We start from the raw sequence: 16,903 nt of genomic DNA, 5'->3' as shown, positions 1-16,903 counted from the left end.
AAGGTGCTGGTTATCACCTATAAAGCCCTACATGGCCTGGGTCCGGGGTATTTGAGGGAACACCTGCTGCCGGCATCAAACGCCCTTCGCCCAGTGCGCTCCCACAGGGAGGGTCTGCTCAGGGTCCCGCCGGTAAGAGATTGCCGGCGGGTGACACCCAGGGATAGGGCCTTCTCAGTGGGGGCGCCTGCCCTCTGGAACCAGCTGCCGGTGGAGCTGAGGACTGCTCCCGACCTCCGATCATTCCGCCGGGGCCTGAAGACCTGGCTCTTTGAGCTCTCGGGCCCAGGCTGAGGAGACATTCATTTTAATTGGGTTTTTTAATAGTACAGGGTTGATTTAATATTTTTTTTAAACTGGGTTTTAACTTTTGTATGGTTGATTTTTAACTCCCTGTAAACCGCCCTGAGTCCTCAGGGAAAGGGCGGTATGTAAATGCAATAAATAATAAGCATGGCTAAGAAAATAACTTAGGGCGGGGCTTTTTCTTTGGAAACATTCAAGGTTCAGGCTCTACTGTACCCCATTATTTAGAAATCAGATGCTAACTTTCCCTTCCTCTGAGCCAGCAGGCCTCTGGATAGCCTACGTATCAATGAAGCCGTCAGATGGAATCAGCACTTCCAATCAATAGGTCTAAAATAAAAATGCTCCAAAAGGAATGCAATGGAAGCTAACAATGCCTCCTGATGCTGGCTGACAAAAGGCACTGTGTCCAGCTGAGCTGATTCAATGCCATTTGTCAGCAGGACAGACAAGAAAAGACACCACAGGTGGTGAAGAGGAAGACCCAGAGGCAGAAAAAAATCTCTGCAGACTTGCCCATTGTCTCTTGTCACTTGCAGGCACAAAGGGTAAGTTGTGTTGCTGTGGAGTGGCAGCAGTGATATTAGTCCAAGGTGAGCATGCATGGATGAGAAAGAGACACAAAACAGCAGACAGGCAGAATATTGCTGAAAGAGCAATGAAAAGCAACTCAGGTTTTTACAACGTAATTTTTTTTTCACAGACTCTAATATTGCAATATCCTTTAAAGTGATGAATAATACTTTCCGTTCAAGAATACAGATCCATTGATCTAAAACATTTCACTATTCCATCTCTTCATTTAACTGAACTATAGTTTAAAAGAAGTACAGGCTATCACACAAACTTAAACTTCTGTATAAATCACAGATGGGGAAGTTTATCTAACACAATATGATATACATATACCATATTATAGGATGATATATTGTATGAATTAGACCTCTTTTTTTATCTGGTCTTAAAGATTACATTTGTCTGTGCAATAATGAGATTTGGGAAAAATGCTGTTGAAAGGAATATTTAAAAATCTGTCCCAAGTAGGCACTTTTAGGGAGTATTGTGTGACAGCAAAAGCCAGAGAAATGAATTTCAGACATCAGTACATTACCTACAGGATGCAGAAGTCAATTTAAAAAAATAATAACTCAAGACTAAATATTAAGCATACAATTTAGGCAATCTTTGCATGGATGTTTAGGACTAAAGCTGTTAAGTAAAAGCAATCTAACGTACTGTAGAATAGCTAATCTAAAAATGAAGCCAAGATACTTTAAACCAGCATACTGGCTGGGGAATTCTGAGAGTTGAAAATCACACATCTTAAAATTGCCAAAACACTGTTTTAAGTGTTCTCATTTGCTGGTGTGTTATTATATTTGTCCTTCATAAACTTTTTTAGGTGTTAGATTATATATCAGTACTTTAATTAATTTGTGTTTATCTTCTTTATCAATATTTTCTATAATAAATATTTGGATAAACTTTGACTTTTTTTCAATAATGATTGAAAATAACATTAAAAAATGACAATAAAGATTATCTTATCTATCTTATCTTTAAAAAAATCTAGTTGCACTGAGTTCATGACTTAGTCACCACTGGACATTTTTTCTTTGTTTTTTGGAAATAAAATGTAGCTATTGTTCTTATTGCAGTTCTTTATGGAATCACTTGACTACAGCTGAAACAGCTTTTTTCATACAGCATAGCCAAATGTGTTCAAACTGGGCTTGAAAATATTGTACAGGTAGTCCTTGACTTACAACAGTTCATTTAGTGACCATTCAAAGTTACAACGGCACTGAAAAAAGTGACTTATTTTTCACATTTACAACTCTGGCAGAATCCCCACAATCATATGATTTACATTTGGATGCTTGACAATTGGTTCATATTTATGACAGTTGTAATGTCCCTGGGGTCATGTGATCACCGTTTGCAACCTTATGACAAGCAAAGTCAATGGAGAAGCCAGATTTATTTAACAACCATGTTACTAATTTAACAACTGCAATGATTCACTTACCAAATGTGCCAAGAAAAGACATATAATGGTGAAAAACTTACTTAACAAGTTTCTCATTTAATTTGGGGCTTAGTTGTCAATACTACCTGTACCTGTACGTCAAAAGTATCAGCAATACATAGGAAACAGAACCCTTACAAATAGTTGAACAATATTCTAGGATTGGCCTAATATATATTCTGTAAGCCACATAGTAAACTAATCTTCCTTAACCTTCTTTTTCACATGTATTTTAAATGAAATTCTATCTGGAGGCATTCTGAAAGTTGTAGAGCCACATATTTAACGTACCAGGTTGGGAAAATGTTAAGAAGCAGAGTGAGATAGATTGGACTTTTCAGTTGGGTTCATTGTATTTTCACTGCCAAGGCAATGTCTGAGAGATTTTCTTTCTTATGTGCCAAAATAACTTACTTTCATTTAAGGGTAAGATGTGCACCTTTTCTATTTCATCTAAAGTTACAAAATGTCTTGGGACAATATGTAACTGAAAATGAAAAGGGTAGGTAGGGTGACTGTTCCTTTCTATTTAAATTTGAAATGTACTGTTTTCCTTTTTAGTAATGATAATTTACAGTTAACATGTAGAAGCCCTTCATGATTGTATGAAATGCAACATTTTCTTTTTTTAAAAAAAAAGGCAAGGCTATTATTCCAGCTAACAAAAGCGTGAATGGCTGAAATAATTGTGACTCTCCAGTTAAAAAACAGCTTGAGATGTCAGGTTGTCTACTTCAACTACCACTTAGACATGAAAAACAAATAGAAAATGGTTTCAACAAAAATGCTTCCTGTTCTATAGAAACACCCCTGAAAGAAGTGAAGCATGTTTCTCTTTAAACAATAGGCTCCTACCTATTGATAGAAAATGGGGCAATGCTCCTGATAAGAGAAGCTTTTGCGCCCAATTTAGCAGCTTCCACTGCTCCATGAAGTCGGTAGAGCACTGTTTTACCATAATTGGTATAACGCTGGTTGTAAACAATAATCTTTCCATGGGCTTCATGAGCTTTCTTGTGTAGGTCATCAAAAGAACCTACTACCAACACTTCTGCCGTAATACCTGGAAATGAAAAATCAGCTATTAGAAATACAGGCCCAGTTTTGTTTTATTTATTTATTAAATTGATATGCCGCCCATCTTACCAATATAGCAACTCTGGGCAGCTTATAAGCAATAAAAATAAAATAAAATAAAATAAAAACAATCAAAACTAGAAAGAGTTACATAAGAATTAAAACAAAGGGGACAGATGGCATAGGGGTGAGATCTTCTTATCCCATCAGCCATCTCCTGCAAGGAGAGGTTAGCAACATTTTCGGGTGAAACAGCCAAATAACTGTGGAAATGTCTTTAGTTAGTTTAAAAGGGATTCGGAGCCTCCAAGTCAGAATATGAGAAGAGGCAATCGCAAACCACTTCCAAAAGTCTGCTAAGAAAACTGCAAGGATTTGTCCAGGCAGTTTCCAGGAGTCAACAAATCAGTGGTTTGCCATTGACTCCTTGTTAAGGCTGAAAGAGAGTGACTGGCTCAAAGTTCCCCTGCAGTCTTTCATTTTCTAGTCTGATACCTTAACCACCACACCAAAGAGGCTCCTATTCTGACTTGGAGGCTTCTAATCCATTTTAGATGACAATTATATATTTTTTTCAAATTGGCTATGCAGTACATAATATTCCTTATGACACTCTATGGGAATCACAAGTTGGACTTTAAAGAAGCAGGATAGGAAGAGTATTGATACCTTTGAACTTTATATATTATATTTTGATGATGCCTTTGAACTTTGATGTAGGAGAAGACTCTTGAAAATTGCATGCACAGCTAAGAAAACAAACTGATTGGATCACTGAACAAATCAACTCACCGAAGGCACAGATTAACCTACTTTGGACAGTGTGCAAAGACCCAGCTCTCTGGAAAAGGTTCTAATGTTGGGAAAGGTGGAAGGAAAGAGAAGAAGAGGACAACCAGCAGAAAGATGGGTGACTCAGTTACAGTGGCAATGAATGCACTGTTGGAAGACTTGAAAGAATAGATTAGAGATGGATTATAATGGAGAAGTCCTATCTATGCAGTCAGTAGGCATCAAAAATGACTTGGTGGTACATAATTAATCAATCGATCAAATGCTACACAACCACTGTCTATAAGAAAATACATCTCCTTATTCTCAAGCTGGAGCAGCAATGGAGCAGTTGTTCAGATTTCTGACTGAGGCCAGATAATCCCTATCCTCCCATGTGCATGTGTGGTATACCATAGTAGTGCGCATCACTACAGGTATGCAAAAAGGTGAACACTAGGGTGAAACAATACTTATACTGTATGAGCATACTTAATTATTTGAACAAATCTTTCTACTGTTCAAATGTAAAAATAACTTCATGAACATGAGCACTTTTTACACACATACAGTACGTAAGTGAGTGACTACCTGAAGAGGACAGTGAAATAGGAGAAGAATTATTTTTCATCTTCTCTGCAACCAGTTCTAAAGGAGCATATTGGGATAAAAAAATTCAAAAATAATTTGCACTAGCACTGATGATATTACCTAGTTTGGGCAATGCAATGTCTGCAAAAAAACAACCAAGCTCAGGCCCAGAATGGACTTCCAGAAGCGGCATCCACACAAAGAATCGGTTGTTCACATATTTGAATCCCACCACTGCAAGGACCCCATATCAAATTATCCGTCACCTAATCCATTTTTATATCTCTTACATCATGTACAGTTTGGCTTTAAGAACCATTGTCAAGAATTACAGCAGAAAGAAATGGTTGGTGAAAAGGTGCAACAGAAGTAAATGTCTAAAAATATATAAACCAAAAAGTATCTGGGATGAATTGTATTTTGCCCTTATACTTGGAAAAAAATTACGACTGCTCTAGGACTTGCAAAATGTCTGCAAGAGGCTTCATACAGCCCATGAGCTGCTTGCCCCTGAATCAGGAGAACAAAAATTAATCAAGCTGAAGGAAATGAGGTCTTGACTTTCGCATCCAGAAGCAGGTAAGAAAGGTGTGAAAATTCTAATGGGCTCACTTTTTTGGCTTTCAATCTACTCTTTTTTTGAGTGCAAGATGTGCTATATTTGAGTACTCAGATCAAAATCTACCACTGCTATTGTTGGCATGTAAGTGAAGTAAACTGAAAGGATTGAGCCACTCTTAATGAGTAAGTGTTGTAGCTGCATGCCTCAAAAACATCCTGGTGACAGGAGCATGCAAAGCTGGAATTAGGCCAATGGAGAGGAAGCCAAAGATCTGGAAATTTTCATTTTCCACTAGAAAAATCAAGGTCTCTGCAGGCTGGCACTGCAATCTATGTGACATATCAGCTTTCAAAACTAATGAGTAGAATTGACATCAGGTAATTCATCCCAGCACTCCATTTATATCCACACCAAGTGATAAAACATAACAATATGGGTTCATGATTGCTCATCAAGAAAGAAAGAATAGTAGCAATTCTTGACAGCTCCTTGTAATAATGAAAGATGCTTCCTACAAATAAGATCTCAATATCCTGGTTTTCTTTCACAGCTTATGCAACAATCTTCCTCAACTGGCATCTTCTAGAGCTGTGGCAATTGCAGTTCACAGAATTCCCAGTTAACATAACAGAAGTAACAAAAATAATAGAGCCTCTGCTTTGCAGCTGACTGCCCCTAGCAACCCCAGATGGCAAGGATTCCTGTCCAAAACTCTGAAAAGCTACTACAGGTCACGGCAAACAATATTGAGCTACATGAAACAGCTTCCTGTGAGTCACATTTCCAATATTTTTGAAGTGCAACAGAACTACTCTAAAAATTATTCCAAATTTGGTTTTCCAGCTATATGCCTAGTTTCTAATGAAGAAAACATGTGTTCTAAATACACATGCAACAATAGAGAAAGAAATTAAATAACAGAGCTGTGACTCAGTCAATGATTCATACAATTTTAAGGGATGTAGGACTGGAAGCATCTCCAAGCATCTACTGATGGATCATAGCAACACTTTGGAATTGTTGCTGTTGGGCTGTCTACAGTTGCTGCCCTGGTTAAGCTGGTTGAGACAAACTCAGGGGTGGTTCTGGGAAACCTCAAGATCAGGATTCAACATAAACCTCAGGGTCATTACTGGATCAATTCTGGACTTTATTGAGGTATTTGGAGAATAGGGTCCCAAGGAGAAAAGAGACGTTAGCCATCACTAATGAATAATGTGTGATCAGTGTGATCAGAAGAAATGCATATAGACTTTAAAAAGGTTTGTAATAAAAATGCAGGAAGTATCAACCTTCCTGAGGCTTATTGATTTAGCTGTCTGTTAGAGGGCTTAAGCTAGGCATTCCTCTGTCCTCAACTTGTACATTATAAAAATATGAGCAAAGTCTTTTCTATAACTTCTTACTGGGGAGAGAGAACTGGGAAAATTTAATAGAATATCACTTAGCAGAACCAGCCCTCCTATTATGCTGAGTGGGGAAATGGAAATGTGCTGGGGGATAACTGAATAATGCCACTATCCATGTGCTTCAGCAGTGGAAAATGCAGTCTCAACTTCAGCATGGAACAAAGTTTCAACAGCTAGCTCAGGCAGCCAGATATACATGGAAAGGGCAAGTCTTGATTTTTGCCATAGGAAGCAATTATCTTGGGTTTTTCATATTTCGTGGATGCACAAGGTGCAGGCCAGAAACCAGATCCATCTTTGCGACATCTTTTTTTACGATCCTTTAGAACTGGCCCCAAAAAGGTGGCCTGTTTTTTTTTTTTGCATTTTTAAGGTTTTAAGGGGCAAGCTGGGTCCCTTAAATCAGCATTCCCAAGCCTTTCCAGTTTTGTGGACCAGCAGGGGGAGGGGGAGGGGATGGTTCTGTGCGAGCAGCAGGCAAGTGTGTGCAGCTCCATTTGCGCAAACAGTGGGTGCACACACCCACTGCTCACACAAATGTACACGCATGTATGCTTGCCTGCCATTTCGGTGGCCCGGTTCCAAATGGGCCAAAGCCTGCTACTGGGCTGCAGCCTGAGGCTTGGGTACCCCTGCCTTAAACCATGCAGAGCATGTGGGCTTCAACTCTTACAATTCCATAGCAAGCATAAACCTACTGAGGTTCAGAACTATTAAATAATAATAAAAAAGCTATAGGCCACATTTAAAAAAACATATTCAGATTCCAAATAAAAAGTAATAGTAAGGGTAGCAATAGCAAAAGTTAAAAAATCAGGCAGTCATTACCTTCAGAAGGAGTTGCAACACTCCCACCAAGGCCCAACATGGCGATGGTATGATTGTATGGTTCAATCATCATTGCACCCTCCTCACCCCTTTCCCAGTGGGGTATTTTTACTGGCTCCAGGTGGACATTTTCTAAGCCATCTTTCCTCAAAGCTTTCTCCATGTACTGGATAGCCAGATCTAGATTTCTAGAACCACTCAGTCGTGGTCCAAAAGTGTCCACAAACAGTGCAAGCCTTTCAAAAGATCTGTTCTGAGCTTTTCCATAAACCGCAAGTTTGATAATCTTCTCAGCAACATCCGAATAATTGGCTATTTCTCTCTCAATATCCTCAAATGTTCTTTGGTGGCCGTAACTGGTGTTGCTTAACAAACAAGTCATGCTTTCCGAAAATAGGCAGATGGAGATCATTAAAAACAGAAGCTTCATTTTTCTCTATTATTTGTGAACCTGTAGGAGGGAAAAGACAATATTACATTACAAATCAGTTCAGCAAGTTTTAAGTTATGAAGCGTGACAGCCTGAAAACTAATCCAGTTAAGTAATGTCATATGAAAGAGCAGTGACAGAAATTAAGAAGCAAGGTTTTGTGAGGAGAGGAGATCTCTGCCATCATTGTCCAAAATCTCTGCCATCATTGTCCACTACTTAAAGAAGCACAGGCAGATGCCTTCTTTTCGAAACAGAACTAGAATCCCTAGAGAAAGCAGCACATGAATGCATTGCGTTTTATGTTTCCCCTTTTCTAAGAGCTTCAGAATTAGAAATAGTCTGGCAACATCAACCCTCCCGACCTGGTGCTCTTTAGTTTTGTACTATAATTTCCCATCTTCAATATATTTACAGCAGTATTTATCAACCTTGGCCCCTTTCAGATGTGTGGAATTCAGAATTCTGATAGTTAAAAGTCCCCACATTTGAAAGTGGCCAAGGCTGGGAAACATTGTTCTAAAGGTATACTGTAGAAACAGCTTAAATTTTATTTTCAGTCTCATAGTTAGCATTTAGCTTACGCTCTAGCTTAGTATTTTGCATTTTCTAAAGGTTTTAAATTTTAATGTGTCTAAACATTTTTAAAATAAAACTAAGGAGCAGGATTTTTTTTGTAATATAAATGTGTTTTTTTTAAAAAAAGAATGTTTTTCTAACAGAAACCACTTAAAAAATTAAGATGCAGAATGAAAATCAAATATTTATTGTTAAATCTACAAGAGGTCAGAACTGTCAGCCATGCATTTTAATATTAGTCAGACTTCAAATGGAATGTCAACAATTTGACAGGTAGTCCTTGAATCATGACCAGTTGCTTAAAGACTGTTTGAAGTTATGAGGGACCTTCCACAATGCACTTATTTTCCTGTTCAGAAGTTCTCACAGCTGGGCTGCTCCTCCCATGATCACGTGACCATATTTCAGGTATTTGGCAACTGGCTTGCATTTATGGCCAATTGCAGCAACCCGCAGTTATGTGACTGCAACATATGATGTTTTTGCTGAAAATCATTTACTTTTGGTTTTTGGCAAAAATGCCCCATAGTGAACAATGGGTTCACCTAATGATTGCAGCAGTTGCTTAATGGCCATGACAGTTTAAGCAGTTGCTTAATGACCGCGGAGGTTGCTTTACAACTGAAAAAAAAACATCAATCAGGCTGTTCATGTGGTGACCTGGTTTATGACCATCACAACTTACAACCTTACTGGGCAGGCTCCAGTCCTTATAAGTCGAGGACTACCTGTTCACTTATATATTAAATGGTAAGGGGAAATAAATCTATAGATATATCTAAATCTATATTTAAGAGGTGTTTCAATAATACGATCTCACATTGAAACTCATTTTTTAGCAAAAACTAAGCAGTCCTTAATTTCTTGGAGTCTCAAAAATTCTTATTAAAAGCTAATTATAATTGTCATAAGAATAAAGTAGGCTTATCTTTAAAGAACTAATCCCAGATGCAAAATTGAATTTTGTTCTCCAAAGAATGTTGTTCGAGTTATTCCATGAAGAGGTGGACTGCTAATTAGTTCATTTTTAAAAGTGCTTTGAAATGGCTGTTTCAATTTTTTCTTTTCTTTTCTTTTTTTAAACTCTCCTTTATGTTTTGAGATACGTTTCATGGACTACAGGGTACATTCTGTTGGGAATATCTCTAACTCCAAAGCAATTTCTGTTGACACAATAGCACAAGAAATTTTGTCATCACAATTTGATAAGCCTTGAATCTAGAACTGAAGCAAGGTAATTCAAATACCTAGGTAAATTTAGACACACCGTACAGCTTCAGATTGGAGATGTGTTAAATAGCGGATTCTTTGATGCAGGAATGAAGACGCAAACAGAGTACAGGTAACTCACAGTTTATTTCGTGCTGTGACTGTACTGAGGGAAATGGCTGCAACAAGCCGCAATATATAGTCTAGCCCCTAGGAGGCAGCCAATAGGTTTGAATTAACCATTGCCTGGGGATAGTTAATTGCAGCAGAGGAGACTGGTAGTCTGGGTTGCTGGAGAGCCGTTAGCTGCTCCAGCAACCCACGTGGTATTCCCTCAAAAAGCCCAGTACATAACAAGATGGATCTCTACAAATTTCTGATCACAATTTGTACATCTAGAGCAGGGGTCTTCAAACTCGGCCCTTTTATGATTCATGGACTTCAACTCCCAGAATTCCCCAGCCAGCATGCCTGGCTGAGGAATTCTGGGAGTTGAAGTCCATGAGTCATAAAAGGGCCGAGTTTGAAGACCCCTGATCTAGAGTCTGGAATACAGGTGATCATAGAAAAGCCACTTTCCTGATGTCAGGATAGAAGCAGGGGCGATGGAAATAATGCTTTCTGTCTCAGTAAACAGTCAAATGTGTCTTGCTCTATTACCTGAGAAAGTGGGTCTCACCCAATCTCAGCTTCACAGGAGTGAGAACTTTTTAATGTTATGAACCATTTTCCATGGCTGCATTCATTTTAGCATGTCACAAGTGATGCCTTCTGCCCTTGGATGGATTTTAATTTTAAAAAGTAACCCCCAAAAAGCTATTTTGTCTGGCTTCTTTTGCTTTTCTGCAGTTGGTAGCACTTGTAAATGCTTTAGAGGGTGTCATTAAAAAGACAAATACAGTTTGATATTTTTTTTGTTAAACACTATTTTTAATACCCTGGGTCATGAAGCATCTTCAAGCAAACAGCCAAGCTTAGAGACCACCAAGGATGCTATAGGACACCAAGGACCACAAAGATGGGTTTCAGGGAGCAAGCACAGCTGTAGAGCAGCAGATTGTTCATTATAATCCATAGCACAGCAGCTCAGATCAGGTGTTTCAACACTCAGATAGAGTGTTTCAACTTCTTTTCAGATGCTGATTTTCCAAAACTGATTCTCACCAAAGCCCACTTTTCATCTCCTCCTCCATCCCCCAATACAGGCAGAGAATTTCCTCTGTCCACATGCTGTGTTACTTATCTGATTCAATGGTTCCTGGCTTTAGAATATAAAATAGAGAATTGATTACACAGTGCATATTCAATTGAATATATAATTTGACTCACCCTTAGGTATTAGAATAATAAGATTCATGTAAAATGTGTGACCTTACAAGTCCCTAAGGCATCTAAAGCTGCTATTCTTGATGTCCTACACTTTAAAGAAATGATATTAATCTGGTTATTCGTAGAAAGCTGTGTCTTAAGTCTTAAATTGCCTATGTACTGTAGGACAATAATTCAATGTGCAACGATGATTGTTTATATTTAAAAGAGTAAAAATCAGTGTGTCAATTATCAATGTTAGAAGGCATAAATGATAGTAAAAAGACAACATAAATAAATGCATTAATAATAAATATAACATTCCCTAGTGAGGCACTACCTTAACATGGTTATGGGGCTTGTGTGCTCTGAAGAAGGTGAGAGTTATGCCAGAGGTTTTGGACAGAAGGAGGAGTCAAAGAGTGTCTCTCTCATAAAAAAATATATGATGAGACATAAATTGCAGAAACCCATATCAGCTTGGTTGTCATCTGAGTAAACAAGAATTATGCTAGGTATGATCTGTGTGTATAAATTCATTCAAGAATTTTTGTTTCGATGACTGATGAAAATTTGGTAAAAAAAATTAGAGATCAAGGTCAAGCACATATAAAAAGGATATATAATGCATTGATAGAAATTGATTCAGAAACGGAACTTGTTAAAGATTGTATGATAAAGTGGGCCCAGAATTTTCAAGAAGTTATAACAATGGATACTTGGGAAAAGATCTGGGTTAGAAATGTAAAATTTACACAGGCCCAAAACTTAAGAGAGAATTTTTATAAAATGTTTTATAGGTGGCATTTAGACCCTAAAAAATTAGCAAGAATGTATCCGAACTGCCAGCCCAAATGTTGGAGGTGTGGTTGTGAGGATGCAACATATTTTCATATATGGTGGACTTGTAAAAAGGTTAAAGCCTTTTGGATTAAAATTTGGTGGAATATGCAAAAGATATTTAAGAAAAGGATAAAGTTTTCTCCGCAATTGTTTTTATTGGGTATTATTACAGATACTACTGTTATAGACACTAAGTTGATGTTGCATCTAATTACGGCGGCAAGACTTTTAGTTGCACAATATTGGAAGAAGGAGGAATTGCCGACTATAGAAGAGTGGACTTTGAAAGTTTCCAACTTGGCGGAAATGGCAAAGATTTCAGCATATTTGAAAGACCAATCGCAACAGAGATATATTGTGGAATGGAGAAGATGGATTGAATATATTCAGAATAAATATGGGACTAAAAAGTTTCATTTAGCATTTGAATAAGTAGTGGATTTTTATGATGTATGATTAGTTATTTGTTACTTTATTAATATTATGACTATGAAGAGTTAAAGTCCGATAGAACTTAATGTTTTATTTTTGTTGTTAGCATATTTTAGTTTATGTTTGTATTATTATACCCTGTATTCAGCTCTGGGAAGTCGGGGAGGGGGGAGGGGAGGGTAGGGGAGGGTTGGGGAGAGGGGAGGGGGAGGTGGGAGTTCATTGTATTTAAAAATTGTAAAACTTTTCAATAAAAAAAAGAATTTTTGTTAGGAACGATAGGTCCCAATTATGACAAGGACAGTGGGTATCTAATATTACATATACTAACAGCAGCAAGAATTATCTATGCCCAATATTGGAAAAATGAGAACTTACCGACTGAAGAAGTATTAATTAAGAAAATATTAGATTGTGCAGAAATGGATAGATTAACTTTAGAGATTAAAGAAAAAGAGCATTTAGTTTACTATAGAACTTGGAACAAATTTTATCAATGGCTAGATAAATGAATTAGAGGGAAAGGAATGTGATATGTATTTTTGACTTTATTTTAGTAAGCAAAATATTATGGATTGAAAACTTAATATTGCTTATTATAATTTACTATACTTATTATTGTTATCAACTATTACTTTTACCATTTCTATTTAGATATATTTACCCAGAGAATATGCTGTTTGCCAAATATTGAATGTTATTGGGGGAAATCCCAACTCTCATCCCAACCCTCCCTGTACGCCAACCCTAAACCCTACCCTTTTATCCCTGTCCCCAACCCTATAAAAACCAATAAAATCTATCTTAATAAAAAGAAAAGAACGCAGCTTGGTTAAAGGAGGTGAAAATAATAGGTCATTACCAGGTGAAGATGAGCTGTGTAGTTTATATCCACTCCTTGCCAAGCAGTTTAACAACATACTGCAATGAGGTGACTAATATCTGGCAAAACCTACCTGAAAATGAAAGATCCAGCAAAAGGGGCATCACTAGGTAATTATAGGCTAATTATCTACTTACCAACAATTTTCAAATTATTAACTATTGTGGCTGATGCAGTCCAACAGCATCTAGTTGAAAATAAGCTCTTTCCATCTGAGTAAAAAGGAAACCACCCAAACAAATGCAAACAAAGCCAGAATTAAGACAGTAACAGATAGCAAATGCTCCTCTGCAAAGAAACTGAAGAAACAGTGGATCACCTGGTTAGCTGCTTCAAGAAGACCACACAGACTGATTACAAACAATGGCATGACAAAGTAGCAACAATCGTGCATTGGAAGATCTGCAAGAAGTATCATTTGCCTGCAGGCAATAACTGGTAGGACCACAAAACAGACAGAGTAATGAAATAGGAAGAAACCAATGTGCTTTGGGACTTTAGAATTCAACAGGCACCTGACTTAACAGTTGTCAATAAGAAAGAAAAAAAAGTCTGGATAGTGGACATGGCAGTACCTGGAGACAGCAGAGGAGAAGAGAAAGAACTGGAGAAGATAACAAAATACAAAGACCTGCAAATAGTAATGAAATGACTGTGACAAAAGAAAACAAAAGTAGCATCAATAGTAATAGGCGCCTTGGGTGCAATTTCAAAACAACTGAAGTGCCACTTGAATAACATTGGCATTGACAAAATCAGTCACTTGCAAAAGGAAGCTTTATTTGGAACATCTTAAAGGTAAAGGTAAAGGTTCCCCCGCACATGCGAGCTAGTCGTTTCCGACTCTAGGGGCCGGTGCTCATCTCCGTTTCAAAGCCGAAGAGCCAGCACTTGTCTGAGGACATCTCCGTGGTCATGTAGCCGGCATGACTAGATGCCAAAGGCACACGGAACGCTGTTACCTTCCCACCGTAGTGGTCCCTATTTTCCTACTTGCATTTTTTACGTGCTTTCGAACTGCCAGGTTGGCAGAAGCTGGGACGAGTAACAGGCGCTCACTCTGTTACGCGGCACTCGGGATTCGACCCGCCAAACTGCCAACCTTCTGATTGACAGGCTCAGCGTCCTAACCCACTGAGCCACCGCGTCCCTTTTTGGAACATCTTACATACTGCAATAATATCTGTAACAACATCAAACATCCATCCCAGGTCCTTGGGAAGGACTCAATAAGTGGATAAAAATGCCAACTCCAGTATGAACATCTGACTGACTATGAGACAAACCAAAATAACATAGCATTCAATAAAGGGCTAAATCAAAAGTCTCCAGAAGTGCGAAAGTACAAAAACAGCCCAAATTAATAAAATTTGATACTATTATTACTATTTATTTTAAAATATTCTAACAAACATAAAGATTTTAAAAGGGGCTAAGTTTGTTTGCAATGCAGAATGACAAATGTGAAAAAGAAATAATAAGCTAAGGTTAATGACTAAACTTAATGAGTAAAATTCTCATAATTTTATGAATAATTTGTTTGCTATGTTCTCCATTTTATTTTCCTCTAATGAATACATGAAATCACATGCTTAAAATACAAGAGGAGATCTGTTTTACACTGACTTATACTTTAAAACGTCCAGGCAAAGTAAAGTACTTCAAGTACTACACTGATCAGTCTGAATTCATTAGAAGATTCAGAAGTATGTTTGTTATGACAGCTGTGAAAAAGTTGGCTCAGAATTTAGCTGAATGTGTAGTAGAAGAGGAATTATGAGTTTTAAAGTTCTGGAGCTATTTCTTTTCAGGAAAAAAAAGAGCAGAAATGGCAGAAAATGGTAACTGAAAGAAATTGAAACTTTCTCTTAGAAAACATTATCTCTGTGCTTTGGGGACTCAGTGCTGTGCTCTGGTAGATTTTGCACAGGACCTCCATCCCAAGAAAGGTCATAATGAGGCTGTCGGCAGGCCCAGAGGAAGAGAGAGAGGCTTTTGGAGGAGTTGGTGGCGGCGGCAGCAGTGTGCTCCAGGGGCGAAAAGAAGCAAGGCCTCTTTAAGGAAAGGGTGGAAGAGTCAGTATCAGAAAAAGGAAAGAAGGCGAGGTTGTCAGAATACAAGCTAACTTGAGGGCTAATCCACATGGAGCCCCATTTCCATCTGTCCTGTTTGCCATCGTTCACTCCCTAGAGACTAAAATGAACAATGTGAAATCTGAGCAGGCCCCGAACAAGGAGTATATATCGGAGGTGGTGACCCTTTGAGAGCTGTATGCAAAGAAATTTCATTTTGATGTATGCCGATTGGTGTACATTCAAAGTGACAATAAAGTTATCATCATCCCAAGAAAGGTCATAATGAAAAACCTCCTGTAATGGAGAAAATGCTAATTAATAATCTGTCTCAGTAACATCTAAATTTATTAATATTTTAAACATATAAAATATTACATTTTATATAATGTTTTAATGAGAGGTCCTTCTACTACATCAGCCATCACAACTGAAGAAATACGGTTCAGGAACTGGTGCTTTACCAACCTAACTATATTTCTGACAATCTGGACAAATTTTCTGCCCCCAGACAAAACAGGGTGCAAAATTCTGGACAACCACAAGATAGCTGCAAAAAGTATTCCCCGTACAGTGTATTTATTTATTCATCGAATTTGTATCGCCACTAAAAGTCTCACTAAGGGGAACAGCATACAACAATCAAATAAAACGAGATATAAAAACAGATATAAAAATATTTAGAAAAACAAATATACAAATATTTTTCCTAATTGAAACTTCCACTCTTTCTTGCTTTAATGTGATGTAATGAGATAACCCTCTGCATACATTGTACAGCAGATTGAAACCCAAACAGTGAAGCAACAGGGCTGCTTATATAAGGAAAAGACATTGTATTTCTCATGGGTTCTTTCCATGCATGAAGAAGTTTATTTTCTGTGCACTACTGAAAGTAAACATCAGCCTATGGAAGAAGATGAGGAGAATTTTTTTTTTAAAAAAGTAGGCTAGCTCTAAAGGATTTGACAAGGATAATGATGTTAATTAGCACTACTTATAAATAATACAAAGCTACAGGAACCTTTTAGGATATAGGGCTGTTATTTTTATTAACTTTACTAACTTTTATCCTGATTTTGTTATTTTTATAAATAACTTCAGCTGGTAAACATATTTAATACTCCGTCCTCCCCCTATTTTTTCCCACAACAATAATCCTGTGAGGTGGGTTGGCTGACAGAAAGTGACTGGCCCAAAGTCACCGAGTCCGCTTTCATGTCGGTAGGAGATATAGGAATATAGCCAGCCGTACCAACAGGCTGAAAAATAGCTTTTATCTGTGGGCTGTTAGGCTTTTAAATGGGACATAATCTTATGCAGAATTGACTTGGGAGGCCGGTGTGTGGTGTAGTTGGTTCACATGGTGTGGTGGGATGGAGGGTTTGTTGTCACTGTGTGTTGGGGGGAGAGAGCACGGGGGGAGGCTCAGCTAATCTTAATGTACACATGTTGTACTTTGAAAATAAAGGTTTATTATTATTATTATTATTATTATTATTATTATTATTATTATTATTATTATTATTATTATTATTATTATTATTATTATTATTATTAAATCAGGACTAGAA

At 37.6% G+C, this 16,903-nt stretch overlaps 1 protein-coding gene across 1 annotated transcript in view; it reads right to left on the bottom strand.

The window, feature by feature from the left end:
• CPQ (carboxypeptidase Q) overlaps positions 1 to 16,903 on the bottom strand; it is a 154,258-nt gene that overhangs the window by 127,655 nt on the left and 9,700 nt on the right. The window contains exons 2-3 of the mRNA XM_081325399.1: positions 7,574 to 8,024; positions 3,191 to 3,398 (exon numbers count right to left, since the gene is read on the bottom strand). Of these exons, the coding sequence (XP_081181525.1) occupies positions 3,191 to 3,398; positions 7,574 to 8,003 (638 nt within the window). The 5' untranslated portion in view covers positions 8,004 to 8,024. The remainder of the gene's footprint in view (positions 1 to 3,190; positions 3,399 to 7,573; positions 8,025 to 16,903) is intronic.

This window comes from Vipera berus (assembly GCF_964194415.1).
Source record: "Vipera berus genome assembly, chromosome: 3".
Lineage (NCBI taxonomy): Eukaryota > Metazoa > Chordata > Lepidosauria > Squamata > Viperidae > Vipera > Vipera berus.
This window is presented reverse-complemented; position numbering and strand designations above follow the sequence as displayed.